General features: G+C 42.0%; 1 protein-coding gene across 7 annotated transcripts in view; it reads left to right on the top strand.

The window, feature by feature from the left end:
- Nucleotides 1-26,970, top strand: part of acaca (acetyl-CoA carboxylase alpha) — a 39,497-nt gene extending 12,527 nt beyond the window's left edge. For 2 of the 7 annotated variants that reach the window (XM_069146822.1, XM_069146820.1), the window contains exons 21-55: nucleotides 547-647; nucleotides 770-858; nucleotides 1,078-1,202; nucleotides 1,566-1,679; nucleotides 3,715-3,828; nucleotides 3,916-4,005; nucleotides 4,115-4,233; nucleotides 6,119-6,142; nucleotides 6,596-6,745; nucleotides 7,147-7,290; nucleotides 7,389-7,491; nucleotides 7,577-7,684; nucleotides 7,784-7,840; nucleotides 8,124-8,168; nucleotides 9,886-9,927; nucleotides 10,507-10,722; nucleotides 10,897-11,052; nucleotides 11,144-11,368; nucleotides 12,231-12,386; nucleotides 12,490-12,636; nucleotides 13,096-13,365; nucleotides 13,706-13,803; nucleotides 13,958-14,078; nucleotides 15,271-15,381; nucleotides 17,847-17,990; nucleotides 18,099-18,219; nucleotides 19,952-20,048; nucleotides 20,188-20,284; nucleotides 20,400-20,535; nucleotides 20,614-20,791; nucleotides 20,880-20,992; nucleotides 22,322-22,476; nucleotides 23,257-23,427; nucleotides 25,008-25,144; nucleotides 25,290-26,970. In XM_069146822.1, coding sequence (XP_069002923.1) covers nucleotides 547-647; nucleotides 770-858; nucleotides 1,078-1,202; nucleotides 1,566-1,679; nucleotides 3,715-3,828; nucleotides 3,916-4,005; nucleotides 4,115-4,233; nucleotides 6,119-6,142; nucleotides 6,596-6,745; nucleotides 7,147-7,290; nucleotides 7,389-7,491; nucleotides 7,577-7,684; nucleotides 7,784-7,840; nucleotides 8,124-8,168; nucleotides 9,886-9,927; nucleotides 10,507-10,722; nucleotides 10,897-11,052; nucleotides 11,144-11,368; nucleotides 12,231-12,386; nucleotides 12,490-12,636; nucleotides 13,096-13,365; nucleotides 13,706-13,803; nucleotides 13,958-14,078; nucleotides 15,271-15,381; nucleotides 17,847-17,990; nucleotides 18,099-18,219; nucleotides 19,952-20,048; nucleotides 20,188-20,284; nucleotides 20,400-20,535; nucleotides 20,614-20,791; nucleotides 20,880-20,992; nucleotides 22,322-22,476; nucleotides 23,257-23,427; nucleotides 25,008-25,144; nucleotides 25,290-25,416 — 4,401 coding nt within the window. In that variant the 3' untranslated portion in view covers nucleotides 25,417-26,970. The remainder of the gene's footprint in view (nucleotides 1-546; nucleotides 648-769; nucleotides 859-1,077; nucleotides 1,203-1,565; nucleotides 1,680-3,714; nucleotides 3,829-3,915; nucleotides 4,006-4,114; nucleotides 4,234-6,118; nucleotides 6,143-6,595; nucleotides 6,746-7,146; nucleotides 7,291-7,388; nucleotides 7,492-7,576; nucleotides 7,685-7,783; nucleotides 7,841-8,123; nucleotides 8,169-9,885; nucleotides 9,928-10,506; nucleotides 10,723-10,896; nucleotides 11,053-11,143; nucleotides 11,369-12,230; nucleotides 12,387-12,489; nucleotides 12,637-13,095; nucleotides 13,366-13,705; nucleotides 13,804-13,957; nucleotides 14,079-15,270; nucleotides 15,382-17,846; nucleotides 17,991-18,098; nucleotides 18,220-19,951; nucleotides 20,049-20,187; nucleotides 20,285-20,399; nucleotides 20,536-20,613; nucleotides 20,792-20,879; nucleotides 20,993-22,321; nucleotides 22,477-23,256; nucleotides 23,428-25,007; nucleotides 25,145-25,289) is intronic. The other 5 variants (XM_069146825.1, XM_069146824.1, XM_069146827.1 and 2 more) reach the window with 3 other exon arrangements.
- Nucleotides 26,971-27,278: the final 308 nt, after the last annotated feature.

The raw sequence follows: 27,278 nt of genomic DNA, 5'->3' as shown, positions 1-27,278 counted from the left end.
CACAAAATCTTAAGTGTGTGACAATAAATCTGTTGTATTTATTTATAGTTGTTAATTTATTACTCTCTTACTCTGAAAATTTCTAGTCTGCTAGGAAAACAGTGTCCACTTCCTGTTGCCTTTTTATATGGTTTCATATGCAGATTATTGCAAAATATTTTTTTTACATATAGTAGCTAGTCTTACCACTATTACTATTTCTAATTTCTATCTTTATAATTATGTCTTTAATGAAAACAAATCTTACTTTGGATTTTTTTTTTGTAGACATGTTGCATCTGATATGCTATTCAATTATATGAATAGCAAAGAAAGGCCTGTACACTTGCATTACTAGTAGTTAAAGGGTGTTCTCATTTACTTCTAGTTTTATTCATGAATTTCACACCCAAGATCTCATATCTTCTGTCCGTCCCTGTGCACAGTTCAGATATAACACAGACACATCAACTGAGGGGTCATCAGTGCCCGCTGGGGTTAAATGTTTATGAGTCTCTACTGCTGCTGGGATTAAATTCTTATTATGTTTATCTCCTTTGTTTCCAGATTGCAAACATCCTGGACAGCCATGCTGCTACTCTTAACAAAAAGTCAGAGCGAGAAGTCTTCTTTATGAACACACAAAGCATTGTTCAGCTGGTGCAAAAGTGAGCAACAGACCGTTCATCCCAATATAACAAAAAGTTGAATACGTGGATCAGTCTTTTCTGTATGCCTCATTAGCACAATTCTTCTTTGTGCCTGACCAGAGTGCTTTTGTTCCCAACAGATATCGTAGTGGCATCAGAGGTCACATGAAGGCGGTGGTGATGGACCTGCTCAGACAGTATCTGAAAGTCGAGATCCAGTTCCAGAATGGTGAGGAACAGCGACTGCGCACTTTAGCACTGGTTTTAAGGGTTCATTGTGGTGACATGTCGCATCAATCCAGGAACATCCAGTTGTAACTTCGCTGTGCTCAGATTTTTTTTTTCATAGGGATTGCATTGACTTTATCTCTCCATTTGGTGGAGCTCTTTCACCACAAGTCTCCTGTGCAGTATTTAACATAACTCTCATGTACTGGTCTGTTCACAGGACACTATGACAAGTGTGTGTTTACACTGCGAGAGGAAAACAAAGGCGACATGGCCAACGTCCTCAACTACATCTTCTCCCATGCTCAGGTCACCAAGAAGAACCTGCTGGTTACCATGCTGATTGTAAGTGTCCTTCCTTACTGAGTCACAACAGTTCAAAAATGGATAGTAAAAACCAGTTAAAACAGATTCACACATTCATGTTTTCCGTATTCATATTTCAGTCAAGTAAAGAGAGCTTTAATGTAGGGCATTTGGGGTTTTCATTGAGGTGCTGCATATGTTTATATTGATAATGAAAGTAATTATTAAAATACTTTTTACCCTCCTTGATTAATACAACTGCTGAAAACATCATATGTTACACCTCATAATTTTGTAAAAGTACAACATAATATATAGTGTATAACAGACTAAAATGTGAAATACGTCTAGCTCGTGATTTCATGTTGCTTTGTGTCATGCTCCGTCCTCTCCTGTGTCCAGGACCAGCTCTGTGGCCGTGATCCCACACTGACAGATGAACTGATGGCCATTTTGACTGAACTCACCCAGCTGAGCAAGACGACCAATGCCAAGGTGGCCCTGCGTGCTCGACAGGTAGGATGTGGACTCCATTTACTTGATGACAAATTAGTTTTATAGAAATTACTCAAAAACAATGGAAAAGTACTTTATATAGACAAACTACATTGTCAGGAGAAACAGAATGTGAAAGTGTGCTTGCTTAACTTAAAAGCTGATAAAAGTGCATTCTTCTTAAGTGGTTAAAGCTGTATATTACTCAGGCTAAGCCATGATCCATGGTGATAATTTTACCACTAGATGTCACTATGTACCCTCCGCTATGGCAGTGAGAAGATAGGGACTTTCTTTTTAACTAGTGCAGTGCTAGTTGAAAAATAGTCTGTTTGGCAGTATGATTGCCTGGCTTGTGGTATTGCTATGTAGCTTTATTGAGAACAGCTCGCTGCTAATGTAGGTGAAGACACACTCGACTACGTCAGCAGACATTTTCATTTTATGTAATTTTATCATTTAATCGAGGTGACGAAGAGGATTTACTTCCGGCGTGCGATCTAGCTCACGTTGAGAGGACCATAGCCAGGTGAAATAAACTGATGAACCTGTGCACCTTATAGCCAGCAATAACCTCAACATTAGTTACTTAAAGATGCTGAAAAGTTGAAATGAAAATGAGTTTTAAGTTCATCACACCACAGAAGTATGGGTTGTTAACTACCCATCCAAATTTGAATGAAAAAAAAACACAGACAAGTTTGTTAAATTAGGCTTTGAAATGGTGAGAAAATCATCAGTCTTCTCTGCTCCGAGGCTGGGGGGGAGTGTCCTGAAGGAGCTGGAGCTCCGCCCACTCGCTGGAAGGTGTTCAGTGTCCTGTATGACAGTCCTGTGGCTGCAGTTCTTTTCCCCACTAAGCGGTCCGTCTGACAACCAACCTCTCTGTGACTTTATGCATGATGTCCCACTGGTACTCTGTCTCTCTGGTGGACGGAGCAGCCTGCTTTGGGAAAACAGAATAGAATCAGAATTTATTTGTCCAATGAGTGAAACATACAGAAGCAATCAAATCCAGCTTGTCCCCCTGAGCTGTAACACAGGAGTCAAACTGGACACCAGAGACAGCAGACAGTGAGTCTCCAACTACTTCTAACACACCTGCGTTACAAGAGTGGAGATAATAAGAGAGAACGAGTTGATTTAGTTCTGTAACGACTGCAACATGAACAACGCTGCATTACATCACATCAATTCAAACTTTGAACCTGCTCAGGTCCAGCCGACAGTCTTTCTCTTTCACTGATGTCCCTCCACTTCCACTTCCACCACCTCCTCCTCCTGCTCTCTGCAGCCTCCTTCACATGTAGTCGGGCTCATTTATCCGGACCGGTACCGGTACATGTAACCGAGAAGGTCGGTGATTGTAACGCTACACCGGAGTACAAAAACAACAACCCTCATTAATCGGGAGGACTAGATCTCCTCTGGTCTTGTTTACCATCACCTCGACATGTAAAATACAGAGTTACATATATTATAATTCCTTATCGTAACTATATTGAGACGCACAAAACAATCTGCGGTTATCGGAGCATTTTCCTCTGAACTCTGCTACAAGCTCAATAGAAGCTAATTAACACATCAGCTCCCATTTCATGAAAATAAAGTTATTCTACACAGAGTAAAATCACGTTAGCGGTTTGCACCGCGGACTAAATGTAGTAGAGTTACTGTGGAAAAGTTATCTAGTATAATTATAACAAGCACACAGAACTTACGCTGAGTGGTGGACTGCTGGGGGCAGCGGGGGACCCTGCCGACGGCTTGCCAGTTTACAAACTCGGGTTTGAAGCAGATTGGACGAACTGTTGTTGAGCTATGCCAAGGGCAAACAAAACAAAACATACAAACGCAGAACTCTGAAATTATATAGAGAGATGAGTGAAATCCAAAACAATAGAAAAACTAGAAGAAAATATGTGTAATTCAAAACATGAAAGCTGGGGCAAAATGTGTAGCTTAAACTGTATGGAGGTAGACGCTGCCACTCACTGTAAGGAGATCAAGTGTATCATCTATTTAAAGAAGGACCACATTCATCTTGTGTACCCAGGTGTTGATTGCTTCCCACCTTCCCTCTTACGAGCTACGACACAACCAGGTGGAGTCCATCTTCCTCTCTGCCATTGATATGTACGGGCACCAGTTCTGCATTGAGAACCTGCAGGTAGGCTATAAAAGAGAAGTTATGGCTTCATCTATTCTTCTGAGACTTGACTTTAAGATGACTAATTCTTATTTTTTTTCCCCCTAGAAACTGATCCTTTCAGAGACATCCATTTTTGATGTTCTGCCCAACTTCTTCTACCACAGTAATCAGGTGGTGAGGATGGCAGCCCTCGAGGTGAGAGGAATAATCCCCTCGGTCTACTGATCAATTTGCTTCAACTTGGATTTAACAAACTTGCGTATCTGACTAACGCCGTGTGTGCCTTTGTCTTTAATCATCTCAGGTGTACGTTCGCCGAGCGTACATCGCCTACGAGCTCAACAGCGTTCAGCATCGACAGCTGAAGGACAACACGTGTATCGTCGAGTTCCAGTTCATGCTTCCCACCTCGCATCCCAACAGGTATCGCACATAAAAATGTCCGAACGCTCACATGCTGTGCATTACTTTTCCACTCCTCCGCCCCTCCCCCCTCCAACGGCACTGTGGAGTCAGTAATTCAAATAGTGTAATAATTAATTTCCTATTACTGGCAAGTTGACAGCACCACCATATATTATGGTAGTATAGTGTATATCAGTGTTTCCCAACTGGTCTAGCCTCAGGACCCCCAGTTTCTTTAGTCATTAAGTCACGACTCGAAGTCTTAACATTTTTGAGCCACTCAAATTTAATTCTAAGAAAAGTAGTGCAGTAACACACACTCCCGTCATGCATTAATAAAAACGTGAAATAAACAACAAAAAAAGAACTAATAGAACTAAAAACCCAGTAAAATAAAAAAGGGCAGACTTCTCTTGAATTGCCTTTCAAAGAAGTTACAACTTTTGATGCTCATCAACTTTCAAGAAACTAAATCGAACTGCATTAGATCTTTTTTTTTTAACTAAATAAAAAGGAAGACTTATTTTGAATTAAAATTAAAAGGCAGGCTTATTTAACCGTGTTTATATATATGCTTGAAAGAGAGCTAACTACTGACAATATTAGTTTTTGGTCATTGCTGTCAAAGCAACGCTGGCAGCAAATGGCTTCTACATTAACTGCATGCACACTGCGATACGAAAATGTTTGTCCTTCAAACTAAAAGCACAGCGTCAGAAAGTCTTTGACTTCAAAATAAAAGTTTGACTTTTTTTTCCTTCAACTTTGTTTTTGGTCAGATACACAAAATTATCCTGTGACTCACTTTTGGGTATCAACCCATAAGTTGAGAACCACTGGTATACATCTTAGTGGCAGCACCTGCAGCTACTGTATCCAAAGTTGTTACTGCTCACTGCTGTCTTTCTCAGAATGAGCCGCGTGTTTTTATGTCTTTTTCAAATCTACTACTGCATTAGTCGATTGCGTAGGAGTCTGTCGAGGTGGCGGTGTCACTCCAACATCTGGAAATGACTTGCTTTTTGTATTGAAACTATTATAAGATGAATATCAAAGTCAATGATAATGAGATAAGTTGTTTTGTCTCGATGTCATCCATGGTGCCACGGTCCCTCCCCAACATTCCCAGCAGTGTGTATTTGTTTTCCCTCTAAATGCTCCTCATGTGCAAGGTACTGTGGAAGACTTAAAAAATACTTGTAAATTCACTTAGAAAACATAAAGATGCTCTTGTGCCACGTAAAAGTTGAGAATCAGAGAAAAACCAGAGACACAGTCGGTATTTGTCTTGTACATGCTCAGCATTTAAAACAGCTTGTAACAGACACAGTACTGTGGTATTTCTGTTGCACTCACTTTTGGGTTTTTTTGCATCCCACCTGTGTCCAGTTTGACTTTGGTTGGGCGTGTGTATGTTTTAGTGTATTCGCTTGCCGCATTTGTGTTTTCCTTTGCTGTGTTGGGTGCAGTTTGTTTGCACAGTTAGTTGTAGAAGTCCTGCGAATGCCATCATTAACTCATTCAATTGCATGCTTGTGATTTCCTGCATGTGAATTAACCCTCATGTGTGTCTCATTAATGTGAACTACAAGACAGCATGAGAGTGTGAAACGATCCTCTGTCTTTGTTCAGAGGATAAAGGAACATGACGCATGTTATAAAGGGAGCAGTCAGGAAGTGAAATGCGTGTTCATTGCTAGACGTTCAAACCTTTTCCCTTTAATTCATCCTCCATTTTTACATTCATCGCATCCATTAAACAATGATGAACACAACAAAACGTTAAAGGACACACAAACATGCTCACACACGTGTACATACACACAAATTGCTCCACCTTGACTGTCTTCCTCTCCTGATGCCTGACACTAACCACTTAGTATCCAATGTTGTTTGATTGCAGAGGGAACATCCCCACTCTTAACAGGTATTGTAAACATTATTTTTATTGCATAGACTATTGGTGACTGTAGATTAACAAGCTGCAAATCCATAATTCAAGTTGAAATGAATTAATTGGGTTCTGCATTTCTTTTTGAAATTTCCTAAAAGGAAACAGATTTAGTGACTCAAGTGAAGTCTGATTGATAAGTGAAATGTTTCTTATTGTTACTGACAACAGCATGGCCCATGGCATTCAACCTTTGTATAAAATATTTGTGCGTGTGTGTGTATGTGTGTGTGTGTGTGTGTGTGTGTGTGAGTGTCTTGTGTGTGTCTTGTGTGTGTTATATTCCTAACTATTACTGCTCCAGTATTGTGGCGGTTTGGAAAACCATGGGATGTAATATTGCCGTAAAATAATCCAATACTATTTTGGGAGAAGTGTTGTACACCTGTGCAAATCTGTTGGAACTGAAACCTCTGACTGTCCTGCCAGGAAATTCTCTTCTCCCTTCATGGACAATGTAAAAGCACCGGACACTAAATTAGAGGAAACTAAAGCCCAGGACATTAAAGCACAAGCTAGTGAATCTAAGGATGATAGTGCTGAGAAGAGAAATGCCTCAGATTTGGAATCTTTGGACAGGTTTGAGACCCAAAACCTCTTTGAATGCTAACAGTGGGTGCAACTTCTGGGACCCCTTCTTACAATCAAAGGACTAACACCCACTAAAATGAAATGGGAATATTTATGTCTATCGGTGGTTTTATGTTTCTTTGTTTTTGTCAACTTCTTTGTCACACTACATGTTGGTTTAATTAAAACAAGGAAAATCCACTTGCACACTCTGTATTTACTTCCACTGTGTTCACTTCAATGGGTAGCCACTTGCTTTTTATATTTGAACCTCCTTCAGTTTTTATTGCAAAGAGTCTGTTACAATTACCACATGAGGCTTCCAAGGTTTTGGGGCTGGGGACATTGTGTCAAATCAGGCTAGCAGTATAGCAGATTCCAATTTGAACTGTACTCTGTCAACACCGTAGGATGTCATTCTCATCCAACCTGAATCACTACGGCATGGTGCATGTGGCCAGTGTGAGTGATGTCCTGCTTGACACATCTTTTACACCACCTTGTCAGCGTATGGGCGCCATGGTCTCGTTCCGCTCCTTCCAGGAGTTCACAAGGTAAGTCTTTGTGTAATAGACTTCTGAATTTGGCTATTTTGGTACACGCTGACAATACAGTTTGACTGACGGGTTGCGTGATTTTCTTTCCTTTGCAGGAACATAACAGATGTGTTGAGCTGCTTCTCTGACTCTCCTCCCCCGAGTCCAACCTTCCCAGAGGGAGGCAATCCCGTCCTGTACGGTGAAGAGGACAACAAGGTGACGAGAACAGACTTCTCTGCCAGTCACAAAACTGCATGAAAGTCTAACTTAGTATTAATTGTGTATTTGCTTTGTCGTCAAGGGTGTCCAGGATGAGCCCATCCATATCCTGAACGTGGCTATAAAGACTGACAGCGACATTGAGGACGATGGTCTGGCAGCCATGTTCCGGGAGTTCACTCACTCAAAGGTGGGAGCTGTTTGTTTCTCTTCTTTTCACTGGAGAGACTTAAATGTTTTAGATCGCTAAAAAAAAGATCAAGTCATGCTGACATTTTCCTCCTTTCAGAAATCTCTGCTGTTTGAACACGGCATCCGAAGGCTGACTTTCCTTGTTGCTCAGAAGGTGAGAGTTCTAGTTAATATTTACTTTGACAACCAGCTGTCTCCACAATCTGCTGCCTTGCATGTCACAGATTCATCAGTTTTGAATCACATGTAACAAAATGTTACAAATTAACTGAATCTTTAATCTTTCTTTTTGTAATTACTAACATTTTATCAGCATTCACATGGACTGACATTACTGTGATCATTTTAAAAATGATAATTTGCATTTGAAATTTAGCTTGTCTTTGTCTCTGTATCTCTTTCTGCATGCCTTGCTTTTGCTGCATTTTTGATGGCAGGATTTCAGGAAGCAAGTCAACTGTGAGGTGGACCAAAGGTTTCATGTAAGTAGATGAGGACAAAAAGAAATCTGGACAAGTATCACTGCTTTTGTGAAAAAAAAAAAAAAAAAAAAAAAACACCATTTCAAACCCATCCTACCAAGGAAGTGAGCGTTAGATATCTAGAGAGGCAGCTGCAAAATACCACTTATTTAATAAGAGACTATTGATAGAAGGCAGACCAATGAGCTCAAATGACAGTGCGTCCCGCAACTCCTTGATTTCAGGAGGAATCTTATTCAACTCTGTTTTGCCCAAAGACTGAATATAAAAGTGGATGTAGCTTCCGGGTCTGACATGAGGATGTGCCTCTAAGTGCAATACCACTGAGAGCCCTTAGGGGCTGGCTCCAAAATGCCTCTGACTCCATAGATTCCCATTCAAAAAGCATCAACTTCTAAAAGATAAAGATAAAAAGTCTGTTAAATTACTATCATTATGATCTCAATCACTCAATTCATTCCTTTTGATCAGTTTTCTGGTAGTTCTTCTGGAAATAATTCTCTAATAATTAGATATTAGGCCTGATTGTGGGTGTGTCAAGTCTCCGGTAGTAACATCCACCCCTCAAAATGCCAAACTTGAGGCTTCAAAACGGCAGTTAACAAACCAATGGGAGAAATCGCTGTGCGATGCTACTTGGTTGTGCCATCTTAAATAAACAAAATGTATCTTAATCAATAAAGGATTAGGTTGGCAACCTTTTTTTTAGCCAGTTTTCCTAGATACCATTAAACGCCCATCACTGTGGATACATGACATCACACATTTTTTCATTTTGTAAATGGCATGCAGTAATGTGAACACACATGGATAGCAAGGTCAAAGCTGAACCCCCAGTTATGGGAGCTTAGTTCCCTTGCTGATGTGCTTTTATACACAGCGCAGCATCTATCTTCCCAAGTTTGACCTATTATCAAGAGAGCAGCCACTAACATTCAGATGACAGCAGTAATGACGGGGATTTAGGGCAGGATTAAATTTAGAGAAATGCCTGATTCCTTCGCCTCTTCTGTCATTTCGACAATAGGCTTTGATTTGTCTTTTGATGGCACCACAGTCTCTGATGACATCTAATCATGCTAACTAATGCCACCATAATCTTGCCGGCCCCTGTTACATGGAGAGATTGCACCATTATGCACCCCCCCCCCCCCCCCCCCAAAAAAAAAAAAAAAGATTTTTCCTCAGTTCACTGTATTGTGGAGGGGGAATATGATATGCAATCACAGTGTCATGGCTGTGGAGGTTCCCAGTGTGTACTATTGCAACTCTCTCATCATCATGTAGGCTGAGAGTTGATGAGAGCATCTCCAATCGGTCTGGCATTGTTTTGGCAAGTGGGACACTTCATCTGATAACGTCAAAACAGGGTTAGTAGGCATTATTCAGAGGATCACATGTCTCTGAGGAAAGGAGATGTTTTATTCATTAGCAGAGTGAGGGATGCCGTCTGAGTGAATACACGCTGATGTCTTGATAGATAAATTACTGCAGTAAAAGAGCACAGGGCTCACTGCATGTAGAACAAGGTCCCGACCATCACTGCTTAACACTCAACCGTGGAGCAATTTAAACAAAGACCAGAACAGCTTGTTTCCACCTGCTGTCATTAGGTTTATAGTTGGTGTGTGTCTAACTGATTTCTCAAGCTTTTTGTTATGAACATTATGTTGACATATTTTTTTTCTTTCTGTCTTTATCTCACTATTATTCACAGAGGGAATTCCCCAAATTCTTCACATTCCGTGCCAGAGACAAGGTAGGTGTGGACATGGTGTCATATCAGGTAACATGTCATTCATCACTCTTTAACATTTTTTTATTTGAATACCCAAATTGAAGTGGTCCATATAAATGACCATAAGTGGAAAATATTAAAGCGTATCCTGTATGTTTCATTGTGACATTGAAAAGAAACTCAAAAATTCAAAAACCAACCAGACTGACCATCACCACCCCTCACCACAACAATGCTGAATTTCATTCCCTCGCAGTCAGTGATGGCTCTTCATTTCCGCCACCCCCGGTAGTTTCACTACAACGGTGGCACTAAAACTCATTAAAGTAATGAACTCTTTAATTACGTCTCCCATTTAAGAGAAATGACACCCATTAGCAGCTTTCTGAGATTGAGATTGCCCACGGTTTCATTCACTTAATACAGTGTGTGGCTTTCAGGCGCCTGTCCCCTCTTACACCCACTAAGGACTCATGACTTTGCCAAATTGAACTACTTGTGTTAAAGTGAGAGATGTTGGTGGGAAAGCCTAAATTGAGAAGAGCTGTTTTGTGTGGTGTTGCTGTTTGTGATGTTTTTTCCCCGCCTGTTTCTTGACAGTTTGAGGAGGACAGGATCTATCGTCATTTGGAGCCGGCGTTGGCGTTTCAGCTGGAGCTCAACCGCATGCGCAACTTTGCCCTGACTGCCATCCCGTGTGCCAATCACAAGATGCACCTGTACCTGGGCGCAGCCCGCGTGGAGGTGGGCACAGAGGTTACAGACTACCGCTTCTTTGTCCGAGCCATTATCCGCCACTCTGATCTGGTCACAAAGGTGAGAATACAAAACAACAAGGAACCTTTCCGCATTTCGTTTCCGTTTAGTTGCAATTTTTTGTTCTCTTCTGAGATTTTTCCACAAAGATCCATATGTTCTTTAATTATTTGATCCCCAAAATGAGTCATATCTGCCCTTGTTAACCATTATTTTGTTGTGTCCCTTTGTTAGGAGGCCTCCTTTGAATACCTTCACAATGAAGCCGAGCGTCTGCTGCTGGAAGCGATGGATGAACTGGAGGTGGCTTTCAACAACACGACTGTACGGACTGACTGCAACCACATCTTCCTCAATTTTGTCCCTACGGTGATCATGGACCCATCAAAGGTTTGTGAAACAATCCCACACACACATACCTAAGAACGCATTATGATCAGTGAGTTTGCCTCTTACTACTCTCTCCCCCCACAAACTTCAGATCGAGGAGTCTGTGCGCTCCATGGTGATGCGTTACGGCAGCCGTCTGTGGAAGCTGCGCGTCCTGCAGGCCGAACTGAAAATTAACATCCGCCTGACTCCGACGGGGAAGCAAATCCCCATTCGCCTCTTCCTTACTAACGAATCAGGCTACTACCTGGACATCAGCCTGTACAAGGAGGTCACTGACTCCCGAACGGGACAGGTGGGGCCCAAAGACCGACAGGTGGGGCACTCACACATCTTCCATCTCATCTGCTTATTGTCCAGTCTGGCAAAGGGTTTCAGCTCCATCCTGGAAACCTCAGCTCCCCCAGTGCAATTTATCAGACACTCTTGTAAAGTTGAATATAGAATTGGTCATTTTTACACATTAGAATAAACGCTTACATTTTTATTAATTTGGAGGAGAGATCCAGTTTGGTGTCTTGCCCTTAGCCTGGTGGACAATTGTTTTTAGTAATATGTGTCTTCTCGCAGCAGACCAGGTAAGTTATAGTTCATCCATCCAGCCATCCATTCATTCATCTGTTCACCCTCACTTCCATACATTCAACAGGAAGTAAATAGGTCAAATCTACATGAAACGATGACATTTTGCATGTTATTTTTCTCCTTTTTTCTTTCGTTGCTTTATTAGTTCCATAACAGTAAATGTGATAGGTATTTTATGAGTTTTCTATTTGAAGTTTGTAGACAAGGTTGAGACAGAACCTGTGGCATTTCCTTTAATTGTTTAATAAGATGAGATTCAGGAAAATACTGCACAATGTTGGAAGGTTACAACAAGAAGTGTAGTTGTTAGTGTGGAGTGGAATTCTTCTGATCTACAAAGGCATGTTGTTGAGCTTTTTTAGGATGTTGTTGGCCCTATTCACCAAAACACAAATACTATACTTCCAGCATTGTACACTTACAATCAGATGCTTTGTATTCATCAAAGTTGTGTCAGTGCAGCGGCTGTGAGAAATGATCATTGTCATAATAACCATCATGCTTAAAAATCATCCTTTTTGTTTTCCTAATGCCAAGGTTGTTAAAGAGGTCAGTATATCTGTAAAGTGACTCCCTTCATCCCTTGGTTCCAGATTATGTTCCAAGCATATGGAGACAAGCAAGGCCCCCTGCATGGCATGCTCATCAACACACCCTACGTCACCAAGGACCTGCTGCAGTCCAAGCGCTTCCAGGCACAATCTCTAGGCACCACCTATGTCTACGACTTTCCAGAAATGTTCAGACAGGTACCAAAACATACGTTTTGAACATTGGCCTCAGCTTCCAATTAAAAATAACTAAATGGTACATGATTTTATTTTATTCTAACCATTTAATTTAATCTTTCAGGCTCTGAAAAAGCTCTGGCACGCCAGTCAGGCCTACGCCCACTTACCCAAATGCCCTCTTCCTTCTGAGCTGCTCACCTTCACTGAGCTGGTGCTCGACGCCCAGGATCAGCTGGTGCAGATGAACCGACTGCCAGGGGGCAATGAAGTCAGTGTTTTAAGCTTCTTTTTTTTTTACTTAAATATACACATTGAAAAATAAGAATTACCTTTTTCTTTATCTATCCACATGCTGTTTCAAAATGTGCAGTTTCCTTTTCACTCTGTAGGTGTCTCTGTGTTTCTTTGGTTGGGTTCTGGATTGCTTGTTAAATACTTTATTGTTTTAAGCCAAAGTCTACTGTATCATTAAATAGAACAGTGCACATTAAGAAATAATACCTAAATCGAATACGTCTATCTCTACCAAAGATAAAATGCTGCTCTCTGAATCAGCCAGTCTTTTCAGCAACATTATTTGAGCCAATTTGTACACCCTCAAAATTATATATATATAAAAAAAAAAAAAAAAAAAAAAAAAAAATCATCAAATAGAGCATTTAAAATATATTTATTGAACAATATTCTGTATTTATTTTATTAAAGTGCATCTGTATTGTATATCCAGATCGGTATGGTGGCATGGCGGATGACCCTTCGAACTCCAGAGTACCCAGCGGGACGTGAGATCATCGTCATAAGCAACGACATCACACACAAGATCGGCTCGTTCGGCCCGCAGGAGGACATGTTGTTCCTGCGAGCCTCAGAGATGTCCCGGGAGAGCGGCATCCCTCGAATCTACATCGCAGCCAACAGTGGCGCCCGCATCGGCCTGGCAGAGGAGATCAGACACATGTTCCACGTGGCCTGGCAGGATCTAGCTGACCCTTATAAGGTCAGCCAGCAGTCTCAGTCACATGACGCTGTACCTGAAGGCTTCTTTCATTTTCAATTTGATGTAACTGTTTTAAGGTTCACTAACTGAAATCCAGCAATCGGTACTTTGATTTTGTTTTAGTGAGAAAACGTTTTAATTTTAAGAGTAATCCCAATCGCTGTCATTACCTCAAACATCCACCTGGTGGCTGTTTAGTTTATTGGCACAAACATATTAATCTGTTCTTTACTTAAAATGTAGGGGGACATTTTTTTGCCTTTCAAAATATGTGATGACTTTTTGTCTTTTGCGTCATTGTTTGTTGTAATTAAACTGTCAACATGTATGTCCCCTACAGGGTTTCAAGTATCTCTACCTCACACCTCAGGATTACAAGAAGGTTTCAGCTCTAAACTCTGTGCACTGCGAACACGTAGAAGATGGAGGAGAATCCAGGTACATTTTTTAACACAGGAAATGAGTCTGTCGGTCAAGTATACATCACTGTTGTAACCTTGTGAGCTTCAAACAGCAGACAACATGACAAGTGGAAAGCTATTGGGGTGGGGGGTATATCTGGCTCTTTGTAAATATGTGTGTTGTCATGCAGGTACAAGATCACTGACATCATAGGAAAAGATGAAGGGCTGGGTGTGGAGAATCTGAAAGGGTCTGGAATGATCGCCGGAGAATCCTCTCTGGCTTATGATGAGATCATCACCATGAACCTGGTAAGACTGAAGTGGGCACTTGTGTACAAAAAAAAAAACAGTCATACATGTAGTCTGCTCCTTAGTTTGAGCTGTACACTAGTGGGATTTTTCAAGACAAAGACTTACTTCATACATAAAGCTGATCAGCTGGCATGTGGTTACTTTGCACATATTTCATGCCTTGAAAAGATCACTTGCCACTTATTTTGTGGATGATGGTAAATTTGGTCAAGCTAAATCTGTTGTTCTTCTGGCACCAGCGCTGTCATTTGATGTGTACAGTGACCTAGTTGGTGGCCAGAACAACAATGTCTCGGTTAGCAGAGGGCGCTCTCGATGCTGCACCTAAACAAAAGCCAGCTCTTTTTGCTTGTGCTGCAACAACCTAGGTTTTTCTTTTTTAATATGAGCGCGGAGCAAGTTATGAACGAGGATACATTATACAGTGTTTTGGCTGGCTCGGATATTACAAAGTATACTGTCATAATATTTATCGTGAAAGGGCCAATGTTGCAGCTGCATTAACTGTGCAGGAGGATATGGTCGGTGGAGACCATCCAGAAACTAAGCTGCAGACAAAACAGTGCCTGCTGGTGCCTTTGCTCAAATTGCCCTCCAATTTGTTCTAAACAGGGACTGAATTATTGAAATGGCCTGTTTTAGTTAGATGCTGCCACCAACACTAACTAAGAGAGCCGTGTGTGCGTTACAATGCATTCAAGTTTTCTACTCACTTGAACTGACGTGTTCTGGAGAACTTCTTTAGGACAAGAAAAATGAACTAAAAACTAAAACCAGGAGGACTGAGAGAGCAGATGACCACTGAGTGACACTTAATACTGTGTTTTGTTGTTTACACGTTACAGTATATGGTCAGTACTAGTAGCTTCCTGATTACGAACCGGCATTCATTTCTTTTGCTCTCTGCAGACAATATCATCTGGTTGCTTGCTTACTTCTTCTTTTTTTTTCTTCAATGGTGCTACAATGAGAGAAACTTGGCAAATGGAGCCAAAGAATTAGGTGGTTAGGCATCAGACTCTTGCGCGCTATGCATCCTGGTACATGTAGGCACAGCTCCGCTAGCGAAAAAATAGCACTCACTGAGGAAACTATTGCTTTAGCTGACCACATATAACAGCAACACTGGGTGGACATCAACTTAAAAAATGGCGAATTTTTCCTTTAAGATGCTTGTCTTGTCCCGCAGGTCACATGTCGAGCCATCGGTATCGGGGCCTACCTGGTGAGGCTTGGACAGAGGACCATCCAAGTGGACAACTCTCACATCATCCTAACTGGAGCTGGAGCTCTTAACAAGGTAAAATGATCTAGAATAAATAGATATTTATTGCACTGTGCTCCTCCTGTAACGCAGAACGAGCACCAAATGAGCTGTCTTTAAATTCACACAATTAATACATCTGCATTTTAATGAGAAAATCTCTAAAAACCTTCATTAGTTGGCAATTAAATTTTTCAGCTATTATGAGAGGAAGCAAAACACGTGAGTAAAACAAAACATTATAACTGGATTTTCTGTTCTTCTTTTTTTATGGTGAATAAATACAATACTATAGATTCTGAAAAATAAAATAAGAGGAGGATGATGTGTGTGTACGTCAAAGAAACAAAATTAGAAAAGTGTACCGTGATCTTGAGGCTTGTTCCAACTCGCTGATCAGGCAATTTTGAGGCACGTTCCTTCTGCCTCGCTCTGTTCTACTAGGATTCCCTCTCCGATCCCAGCCTCGGGCCTGCCTGCCACTCAAAGTGGAATAATTGAAAGCGAACCATGAAGTTGTATTTGCATAGAAATAGAGTGACATGCCAGAGGCTGCAGTGCAGGACAGCCATATCATTTGTTTTTAATCAAAATGAAAAGTTTTGCTGATGCAGATTGTTTTTCTGCGTACAGTTGATTGGCCTGTGTGTGTGTATGTATGTGTGTGTGTGTGTGTGTGTGTGTGTGTGTGTGTGCGCGCGTCTGCACGCTTCACTACCTCCTCTTGTCTTGCTTTCCATTCTCTGTCCTTGTCAGTGCATTAAGATGACTCCATTTCAAATTAGATGAACGATCGCCGCATGACAAGCCATGCAAATGGCCCAATGATGGCGTACCTATTGGCTGGAGGCTCAATTGTTTTTAGATGGCCTCAGTCTTTAGCTCCATTTGTGGGAGCAGAATCATAATGATTACTGAAAAATGTCCACAATGAGTATTGTTGTAGTGATGCATAGCAATATATCAATTGTTTGCAAGACACTGTTTATTTGAAGATCCTGAAAAAGTGATTTCAATGAGAAGTAGTGTAGTTTTTTTCCCTCCTCGTTCATCATGTGGCTTCCTGGCTCTTAACTGAAACTTAATGGAGAGCAGGAGCCTGCCACCCAGAGATCATCATTTCATTAGCTGCTGAAAAGCACTCATATTTTCATGGGGACTGAATAGTAACTACTCGCACAAATACCCCAGTGAGCTGTTACTACCAGTTGGCCTCTTGTTTTCTTCCTCCCAGTCGTCTCCCGCTGCTCCTCCTCCTCCTCCTCTTCTTCCCCCTGCCGTGGAATCTTAATGAAGCTGCCGATGGCCAGAGGCACAGGGGTTTTGTGTATGTCAAGGTGACTGCAATGTTTCTCGGGGCCGCCAGCTTCCCTGACAGCTTTAGGAGAGTGCCCCAGATTTGTGGGCAGATACATAACCATTAATGGTAATAAAGAAAGTAAATGATGGCTGAAAAGGTGAGCGCGGAGGGTAGGGACTGAGTTCCTCTCTGATTTTTATGGAACCATGTCAGGGCCCTGCCACCTGTTCTCGGCCGCTTATGAAAATAGGGTGGGCTGGCAGGGAGGTTTTATGGCTTCAGATTGGCAAAGGAGCAACGTGACGACAAAAGAAGTTTGGTAGCTTCCATCTCATCCATCCATCAGTTGGAACAGAAATTGCTGTATGCGTCAGAATACATGACAACAAAAATGCATACAAGCCGGTTAAATGTATAACATTTTGAATACAAATCTTGGTTGTGAAGGGGCATGTGTTAAAGCACACCATCTGGTAGGAAGAGAAGCAGATGCTGCCCCCAACCTGTGACTGCTGTGATGGAGAGGTTTCTGGCTGTTGATCACCTGTATTGACGAGGATGCTGTCGCCCAGCATGTCTGTGTTTCAGGGTGATATCGCCGAGCCCAGTCACACAGTCCCGACACCACCTCTTGTTGTCGGCTAGTGATGCACAACATAGTTTTCTCACTTCGAGACCAGAGGGAGGCGGTTTTTAAAGGGTGAATCAACACTCAATTAGATTGACCTGTAAACTGCTGCTCCAGTTTATATCAGTGGGTTGCAAGGGAACACACTACTCTGTAAGATGTACCCTCAAAAGAATTGTTTACCTTCACGGTCCAGGGTTTTCTCTACCATTATAACACTTATGTGCAGCACACCTGTTTTTTCACATCACCTTTGCCACTCAAGCTTCACTACTAGCTTTGTTTTACCAATATTTGATGATTATTATTTTTACGGCAGACAGTGCATTCTTAGATGAATATTATAATGAAAATAATCCAAAATTACCTATAAATGCGTAGTTTTTAAGTGCAGTAACTGCCCACCACCCCCCACCGCTACCACTGCACCTACGCCCTCCAGAAACCAAAGGAAAGCCCTGATGGTATAAAATCCAGATTCAAATGGGACAGTCTGGGAGTCAACAGAGAAAAATATTACTTTTACCTTTTTCCTAACATAATATCCACTCCTTTGTGTTTTTCCTTCGTTAGGTGCTGGGCAGAGAAGTGTACACATCCAACAATCAGCTCGGTGGAATTCAGATCATGCACAACAACGGCGTGACCCACTGCACTGTTTGCGATGACTTTGAGGGAGTCTTCGCTCTTCTGCAGTGGCTGTCCTACATGCCCATGGTAACATTTAGCTATTTGGAATAAAATGTTGCATCAGTGTGAAAAATTATTTATAGTTATTGTCTGTGGCATTTGTGACTATAGAATAATGACTTTTCTTTTCTTCAGTGTAAATCTAGTCCAGTGCCCATCCTTCATGCCAAGGATCCCATTGATCGTTTGATAGAGTTTATGCCGACCAAGGCTCCTTATGACCCTCGCTGGATGTTAGCGGGACGTCCCAGTCAGAGTGAGTGCTGAGTGATTACGTATTTACATACCGCATGGTGTAGAACACATAGTTCAGGCACACAATGATGTAGGGGACTTATAGTTCTGGTGATTGACTGGTAGTTCTGTAATGACAGATCTTCAGATATTAAGTGTGGCGACGATATTTGTAATTATTTGATCAGCTTCTTGGATCCCGTGTAACAAAACCTAAAACATCTAAATTAGCTCAGTGATGAGTCAGATTTCTCTCACAATTAAATATTGCAGAATTGGTTGGTTAGTCAAGAGAAAACAAATGTTATGCATTAAGCCCCCCAAAAAATGGTTTCAGCTTGAGCTTCTCATATTTAAAGATTTCTCACATTACTTTAATTTCAGTGCCTTTTCAGTTTTGATTGTTGGGTGAAGAAAAAAAAATATTTTTGAGATGTACATTTGGGATCTGGGAAACTATAACTGGTATGTTTACCATTTTTTACATTTTATAGAATAAATATCCCGTATTAATGACCAATAATCATTCCACTAATTATTAAACCTGCAGTGTGGAACGTCCGTCTGCCCGTCAGTGTTATTACAAAAGCACTGTCGACATGTGCTTGCATCATAGGCTTCTCCCGTAGCTTACTCCATTTGGTCTGATAATATCTGGAAAGTCTACAGGAGCATGTTTGAATTATTTTTATCCCAATTCAAGTTAGCATTGAGCTAAGCAGGAAGTTGGCTGGCAGAAGTCTGTGGTGCACCTCCTTCACCCATAGAGCATGCCCAATGTGAAGCACGGGAATGTCTCACCAGACACCAGATTTAAAAAAAAAAAACTGTATGCTGTAAAATACAGACCGATTAATCTGGCAGTGATACGTTTTATCAGCTTTGTGTGAATTTGTTTAGTAAGGGCTTGAATCTAATGGACATTCATTTATATGTAAAAGTTCCACACTATAGCTTTAATGCTATTGATGTTGTAGTACTCTTATTTGCAGCCCTACATCAAAGCTTTTCTCTCTAAATCTGACCTGTGTTAAAAAGAAAAACAACCCCTCCTATTACTTTAAATAGCATCTAAGCTTTGACTATTAAAATAATTTATACACTTTCACTTTTCCTCCGCTAATCAGCAATAAGGCTTTATCAGCAGTTGTAAAAAGTCACACGCTCATTGTTTTGTGGCATCACAAGTAAATATAACGATTTATTATTACAGCCTGATATCCCAAAGAGTTAAAGGTTGAACTAATTCATTACAAGAAAGAGGCTATTAGACACTCAGAAAGAAACAGTGAAGCCTAACGTTTTGCTGCTAAAGGCAAGATCAGCACCAAAGTTGTTGCAGTGTGTTTTACACTGCAGGTCAGGACTGAGCAGGTTCCACATCAGTGTAATTACAGCTAAGGATGGCGAGGAGATCGGGGTACCGCGTGGGAGGCCAGTCAGCGTACGGCTCTGGTAGTGATGAGTGGTGAGGCTTAATTGAATGGTAACCTCGCAGGCTGGCCATGTTTGTCAGGGTGTGCAGGCAGAAAAAGAGCTGAGCAAGCCGGCTTCTACAGTCATCCATCACGGTTGTTGCCAAGATAACAGATTCTGAAGAAAAACACACACACACACACACACACACAAGATCAGACTGCATAGAGAAGAAAGGCAAGGGTTTCAAAAATAGCATGGGAAGAGAAAATAAATGCTTTCACTCCTTTTTACCTTTCTACACTCTGTTTACTCTGCTGCCCTCTCCTTGTTTAAAGCTCCGAAGGGTTCTTGGCAGAATGGTTTCTTCGACCACGGCTCTTTCATGGAGATCATGCAGCCGTGGGCTCAGAGTGTGGTGGTGGGCAGAGCCAGGTGAGCTCCACGTAAAACACTAAACCGGAAGACATATGAACCAAAAATGATCCGTTATGCCATAGATAAACATCTTGGCTTTCGAGAATGCAGTGAAGGTATTCTGTAGACGTCAATGTTGAACGACCTCTTGTTACAGACTGGGTGGGATACCTACTGGAGTGGTTGCTGTGGAAACCAGGTCAGTGGAGCTGTCAATCCCAGCTGATCCAGCCAATTTAGATTCTGAGGCAAAGGTAAGGGTCGCTCAATATCGATATATATTCAAGTGTGAACAGCAACATAAGTATTAAGATATTTACAGGCACCTCCTGTTGGTACTGAAGCTGATTTTCTGATTTGTGTATTTAGATCATCCAGCAGGCAGGACAGGTGTGGTTCCCAGATTCTGCCTTCAAAACAGCGCAGGCCATTAAGGACCTGAATCGAGAGGGCTTACCTCTCATGGTGTTTTCCAACTGGAGGGGCTTTTCTGGAGGAATGAAAGGTACTTCTGCTCCGTAAGCAGTCAGTCAATATGAGATTGAGCCCTCGCTTTATCTCATATGGATTTGTCCTTTTTCAGATATGTACGACCAGGTGTTGAAATTTGGGGCCTACATAGTGGATGGGCTGAGGGAGTACAAGCAGCCAGTGCTGGTTTATATTCCCCCGCAGGCTGAGCTGAGAGGAGGCTCCTGGGTTGTTATAGATCCCACCATCAACCCCCGCCACATGGAGATGTACGCCGACAAGGACAGCCGGTGAGTTTGACAGAAAAGGGAAAGATCTGTTATCTGTTTTTTCATACATAAAATCACCTTTGCTCACTTAAATCCTTCTTGCCTGCAGAGGTGGAGTGTTGGAGCCTGAAGGAACCGTGGAGATCAAGTTTAGGAAGAAGGACCTGGTGAAGACCATGAGAAGAATAGATCCCATCTACATGGGCTTGGCCGAAAAATTGGGTCAGTCCAGCACGTCAATTCTAATGATAGCTCTTTACGAGTGTCTTTGTCCTCCTCGGCCTTGTCCTCATTTAAGCGAGGAGCAATATGTCAAGTGGGAGCATGTGTGCATTCGCTGTCCTTCTTTATTTGGTGTTGATTGTGTCATCTTCAGCGCACTCCCCCGGGAGAGGTGTCAATCACAGCCTGTCCAGATCAATCACCAGTTCTCCTGTTTCTCCTGCACTAGACTATTGATTTTCCTTTGGTCCAATGCTGCATTGGCTCTGTGCTGTGGGCAAACTGGTGAAATGGAAATCAGTCTTTAGTGACAGCAGCGAAGGCTTCGGGGGAGCTCCAAAACAAAATGCACTGAGCAGGTGTTAATTTTCAGCTGCATTCTCATGTAGAAGCTGAAGGAATGGCGATGGGAATACGAGGTGCAATCAAAAGTTCCTGTGGTGCGCGAACGCAGCACGGCACAGTAAAGTGCATGGAGCAGGGGAAAGTACGAATTTTTGTGAATAAGCATTGGACAGTGAAGTTCTACCCTTCTTGAAAAGGGAGTGCCACTCAAAACACTTCAGCTGGCTGAGTGCTTCATTGCTGTCGGCTCTCTGAAGCATTTCAATGGTCCGTGTTGCTGATTTCAAGTTTAACACAAAATTTGACGTGTGCTCTCTGCACAACTTAATGTTGAACTTCTAAATTCTTTATGTACCATTGCTCACTAAAATGTGCGTAACACAGATGCTGATGATGATCAAGCAATAACTTGGAATATCTACTCGTGAAAGGTATTGCTTCCCTCTGCTCAATGCACATCCCTGAGCTGCGCTTTGTTTGTGTATCAAACGGTATCAAAACCTTTTGATAGCACCTCATACAAGGAAAGAGCAACACAGGACTACCATGTGTGGACAGAATTGTTGGCTTTCACTCCTGATCTCTGTTGTGTTTCCTTTTATCTATTATCTTTAAGTACTATTTCTTGCTATTTCTTGTAGGGGATGATGTGGCTCAGACGGTAGAGTGGGTTGCGCACTAATCGGAAGGTTGGTGGCTCAATCCCCGGCTCCTCCTGTCCACATGCCCAAGCGTCCTTGAGCAAGACACTGAACCCTAAGTTGCTCCCGGTGTGTGAATGCACCCCTGATGGCGAGCACCCTGCATGGCAGCTCAGTCATTAGTGTGTGAATGGAAAACTGTAAAAGCGCTTTGAGACCATAAGGTGATAAAGCGCTATACAAGTGTAGACCTTTTACCATTTGTAATCAAAACCTGCACCCGTATGGCCGTCAGTTTTATAGCAATATGTTTTTTATGGCGTTATTTTGAAACTCCCAACAGGAACCCCCGAGCTCAGCCCCCCTGATCGAAAAGAGCTGGAGACCAAGCTGAAGGAACGCGAGGAGTTTCTGCTGCCCATCTACCACCAGGTGGCCGTGCAGTTTGCAGACCTCCATGACACCCCCGGTCGCATGCAAGAGAAGGGCGTCATCACGGTGAGGACTAAAGCTATCTCGCGTTCATGTATTGCTTCAATACGAATGTGCAGTATGTGAATAACCTGAAAAAAAAGCCCACAGGGGAATATCAGTCTGGCTGTTGCCGCACCTGCCCAGTGAATAATGTTTGGTCTCACCAGGCTGCAAGACTCGTCCTCATAATTATCTTCTGATGACCCCGGTCAATCACCTTAGCAACTACAGAGCAGCCTCGGGCGGGCCCCATCTCATTCCGTGCCTCCACAGTCCCATCTTTCACATACAAACACACATACACACACTCTGCTCACATGGCCAGAAGGGTGTTTCACAGATGGAGTCAGTCAGTCAACCTGCAGTCAGGCTGTTTTTTTATTTTTTACACACTGATTACTAACTGCACTTGTCTCCATGGTCACCTCAAGTATAGCAGCTGGGAAATCTGCCACAGTGTGCATCCTTCAGTTCACTGTGTTCACTTAATTTAGACAATAACATTTTTCTGTAGTGCACATGTTTTTCAACCAGACTTTTCATTCGGGCTGAATTAGCCCTTTAAATTGTGGGTGATTTGTGTCATAACTGACGGTATTCTGAGGTTTTTTTGCATCCGCACTTAGATGTCCAGGGATTATGAAATGAGCAGCTGAATTTCAAATCAAGCCTTATGAACACTACAGACATTTCTGCTAAAGTGCCACATCCCAGTAATGAGTTGATCCACGGTCCGCCTCAAATTCTCATGTAGGAGATGCTTGCGCTTTCTAAACGTAGCTGCTTGTCCTTCTTCTTCCTCAGGATATCCTGGATTGGCCGACGTCCCGTCAGTTCTTCTACTGGCGTCTGCGTCGCCTGCTGCTGGAGGACACGGTTAAGAGGAAGATCCATGTGGCCAACACCGAGCTGACAGACGGTCAGATCCAGGCGATGCTGCGCCGCTGGTTTGTGGAGGCCGAGGGGGCTGTTAAGGTAAAAGTCACTGCACCTTTTTTGAGTTTTTTTTCCTATACTCTGACAATATTCAGTTTCCACATAGTTCAATTACAGTGTGGAAAGTGTCATAATATAGAAAACCATAATTAATATCTCATGGAATTTGGCAGCATATAAACCAAATGTTGACTTAAGAGTGAACATGTTAAAGCCGCACTCGCATATAACAAGGATTATGATGAAATTCCCATTCTGTTATTATATTGTCGTTGTCTTACTATTTATTTATCTTCCTTATATTTTAAACGTACAGTATGTTTCAAAAATAAAACAAACAATGTCATTTTTTGCTTTACCCAATGTCAGTTAAGATACTCAACAACTCTATGACAAGTTGATCAGGGCCGTTTTAGTCTTCCCAAACACAGCTGAAGTGGCCAAGTCTGTTAAGTTGTAAATATGATCCAAAATACAGTATTTTAGATTATAACATCCAAAAGGCTGAAAGTGGACAAAAACTGTAGAACAACAGTGTCCGTCCTGCAGTTTATTTTTTCATCATCTCCTCACAGAGACACAGACGTCTGGGAAATATTTGTCAGTTCATTGAACTTCAATTTATATCACACTCGTCATTTCTGATCATTTATTTTTATATTCCGTCTACTCATGTCCAAACTCATAATATAGCCCGGCTATTTTGATGAGTACTTCTGTGAGGTCTTACAAGTATGTGTTCTCAAAAACCAATATTTGTTGTTGTTGTTGTTGTTCCAGGGCAATGTGTGATGCAGAGCCCTGGGAATAATTACAGAGTACTCTATTTGACTTCTGACACTCCCATTGTTGTCCACTAGGTGTAGCAGATAAAGAAGTAGTAAGCATTCAAATTAAATCATCATGATTAAATACAGAAAAACTGGTACTTAATGAACAACTCTCAGAGATACATAAACGTGGTTCCTTCCTGGCCCGGTGTCGGGCTCAGAGGACCAGCCGGCGGGGGTGAGGGGGAGCCGGCTCGCTGTTTCAGATCTCTTCAGAAGTGGCCTCCTTGTTAGCTAATACATTACCCCAATCAGGACTGGCTGTCTTAAGCCACAATTAATCACAGCCCTGGCACGTGCAGATAGGAGAGCAACACGCTGTTTCTTAATTAAAAGCAAACAGATTAAAAATGATTAATAAGGGCATTAAATGTTCTTGCGGACCTCGAGCAGGACTGTTCATAAAAAGGCAAGAGCCCATTAAACCCCCCTCTACCCCCCAAATCTGTGCTAAGCCCTCCAGCCTGGCTTTGTTTGGGATCAAAAATGCCAGCACTCATGAATACTAATTTCCCTATCAGGTCCGGTCAACAAGACATCAAGCACCACTTTGTGCCTGTCCATCTCTTTTGTTGTTGTTGTTGATTTTTATTGGATGATTCATGATGGTTTATGTATTTTATTTGTCTGTCGGCATCCCTGGGACTTATAAAAACAAAAACAAAAACAAAAATCCCCTGTGACATATTTTTACACTAAAACCATGAGAAAAGGAGTGATTTATTTATCCATAAATAATTGCTCAAAATGATGAATCTTCTGTCCTTGAACCCTCCCTGTGTTATGCAGGCCTATCTGTGGGACAACAACGAAGACGTGGTGGGATGGCTGGAGCGGCAGCTGGCTGAAGAAGAGGGCGCGAGGTCGGTCATCGACGAGAACATCAAGTACATCCGCCGAGATCACATCCTCAAGCAGATCCGCAGGTGATCCTTCTCAACAATGCAGCTTCAACGTGGTGACGAGTTCTACAGCGCAGACTTACTGTCGGCCGCTCGAATTAACTACCTCATTTTCTTTACCTCCACCCGCCCCACCTGACAAGCACATGTCTTTCTTTTGTGTCTCCAGCCTTGTTCAAGCCAATCCAGAGGTTGCCATGGATTCCATTGTGCACATGACCCAGCACATCTCACCTACACAGAGAACCGAGGTGGTGCGTATCCTGTCCACTATGGAGACGTCAGCCTCCTCCTAGCAGGAGCCTCTCCCCCCCCCCCCCCCCCCCCCTTCCTCCTTCCCTCCCTGTCTGGCTGAAACACGGCACCGGCCACGAGCAGCCAGAGGATCCTGCTTTCAGCCAGATCTGCTGCGAACTGAGGCTGGAGGAGCCAACGTGATGGCCCTGGGCAGCTGCCAGGTTACTGATGAATCGTTGGCAATGATTCTCACCGAGTTTAGATGACTGACATAAGTTACAACATTTTGTAAACTGTCTTAAATGTTTGCTTGCGTCTTAAGAAAAATCCATGTATTTTGTATTAAAGTGCAATTAACAAAAAAAAAAAAAGACTATAGAAATGTCTAGTGATTAACATTTGATAATGTTTGGAGTTTACACAGTTGGCTCAAGAGGATGTTTCTGCTGCCATGATAATCAGTGGCCTCCATCCTTTTGAAGTGGAGTGTGCACAGCACTAAGTTAAACGTGCTGTTGTCTTGTTAGAACACACCTTGGTTTGTGACATATGCTTGTCAAGATTTGCAAGTGTTTTGATGACCAGCTACGACAATGACAACACATCGCCGGGGGACTTGGCGAGAATTGTGGTTTTTTTTTTTACACCCTTCAGTAAAGGAGCACTTGGTTACTTAACAAAGACGGGGAACGCTGAAACAGATTTGGACAGGGGATCCCAGCAGGGAGCAGGGACGAGGTTCCTTTTAGTCTCTGACTGTTTTCACAGTTAGCCTGCAGTGAGCCACGGGCAGCTCGCCTCACAACAAAACCACAGCTGTCCCCTTCTGTTCTCACCATCACGGTACATGCTGCTTTAGAGACACTTTAGTGCAGCCAGAATCAAACCTGCACAGTTTTCACCACTGCGTCTAGTACACAAACATGCATACACGCACAAAGGGATACACGCAGTAACGCACACAGAGTTGATAAGAGTTTAAATGAGAATTTACAAGGTACTAAACTGTAAATAACAGTCTGCTTGTTTGGAAAGATACTATTTTCTCCCTTTGGTTATTTTCCCCAGCTGTTTTTTTTTTTAACCAAAGAAACACAGACTAGTTGAATTTACAACATTTAGATAGTTAAAATCATAAATGACTGTGAAAAAACAAAGGCTACTGTTCATTTGACTTACATGTTACACGTGGTGTCTAATTTGACTGGTAATCCACAGAAGCTGTTCTATTTAAAGTTTGTATGTCATGTATGAAATGTTACTTATTTTTCATATTCATTTTGGAAAGTGTTTGAATCACACTTGACTCGCATTTGTTACCAATGGACAAGGTGGATAATGGAAACTATATCCTTAACAGAAGAGTACGTAATGATAGCAAACCAGCATCACATGGTTGAATTGAGCCCTTGAGATCCTCGTGTTGTTTGCTCTCCTGACAAACCAATGTGAAATGGCTTCATGTTCAGTGCTGTGCCTTTCATGTGCCCGTGTTGACATGGTGTCCAGTTGCTTTATAAGTAACTGGTTGTTACCTGTACGAAGATGGGGAAGAATGATGAGCTCTAAATGTGTCTGCAAATTTAATAAAGTTCACCCAACTTAACTTTAAAGTGTGTTTGTACAAATACTTCGAAATCTCTATTTGTGTTCACCAAAAGTAAAAGTTTCCAAGAATTTGCACTAATTTAATTTGTCAATTATTTTATATATTGATGATCCTGGGGATAGATAATCACATCACAGGAAGCCTCATTAATTTCAGTAGTCTGAACAAAGTCTATTACTCGGGAGAGACATTTTCTGATTACTTGAAAATGATAGTCTTCCCATTCCTCAATCCACAGATGATTACAGTGGTATTTTATTTCTGGCTTTAAAACTTCAACAGTATTAAGGAGGATGAAGCAGATCAAACAAA

The sequence above is a fragment of the Embiotoca jacksoni genome, unplaced genomic scaffold, assembly GCF_022577435.1.
Source record: "Embiotoca jacksoni isolate LCO1_2020_lvr unplaced genomic scaffold, fEmbJac1.0.p SCAF_13, whole genome shotgun sequence".
In the NCBI taxonomy this organism is placed as follows: domain Eukaryota; kingdom Metazoa; phylum Chordata; class Actinopteri; family Embiotocidae; genus Embiotoca; species Embiotoca jacksoni.
This window is presented reverse-complemented; position numbering and strand designations above follow the sequence as displayed.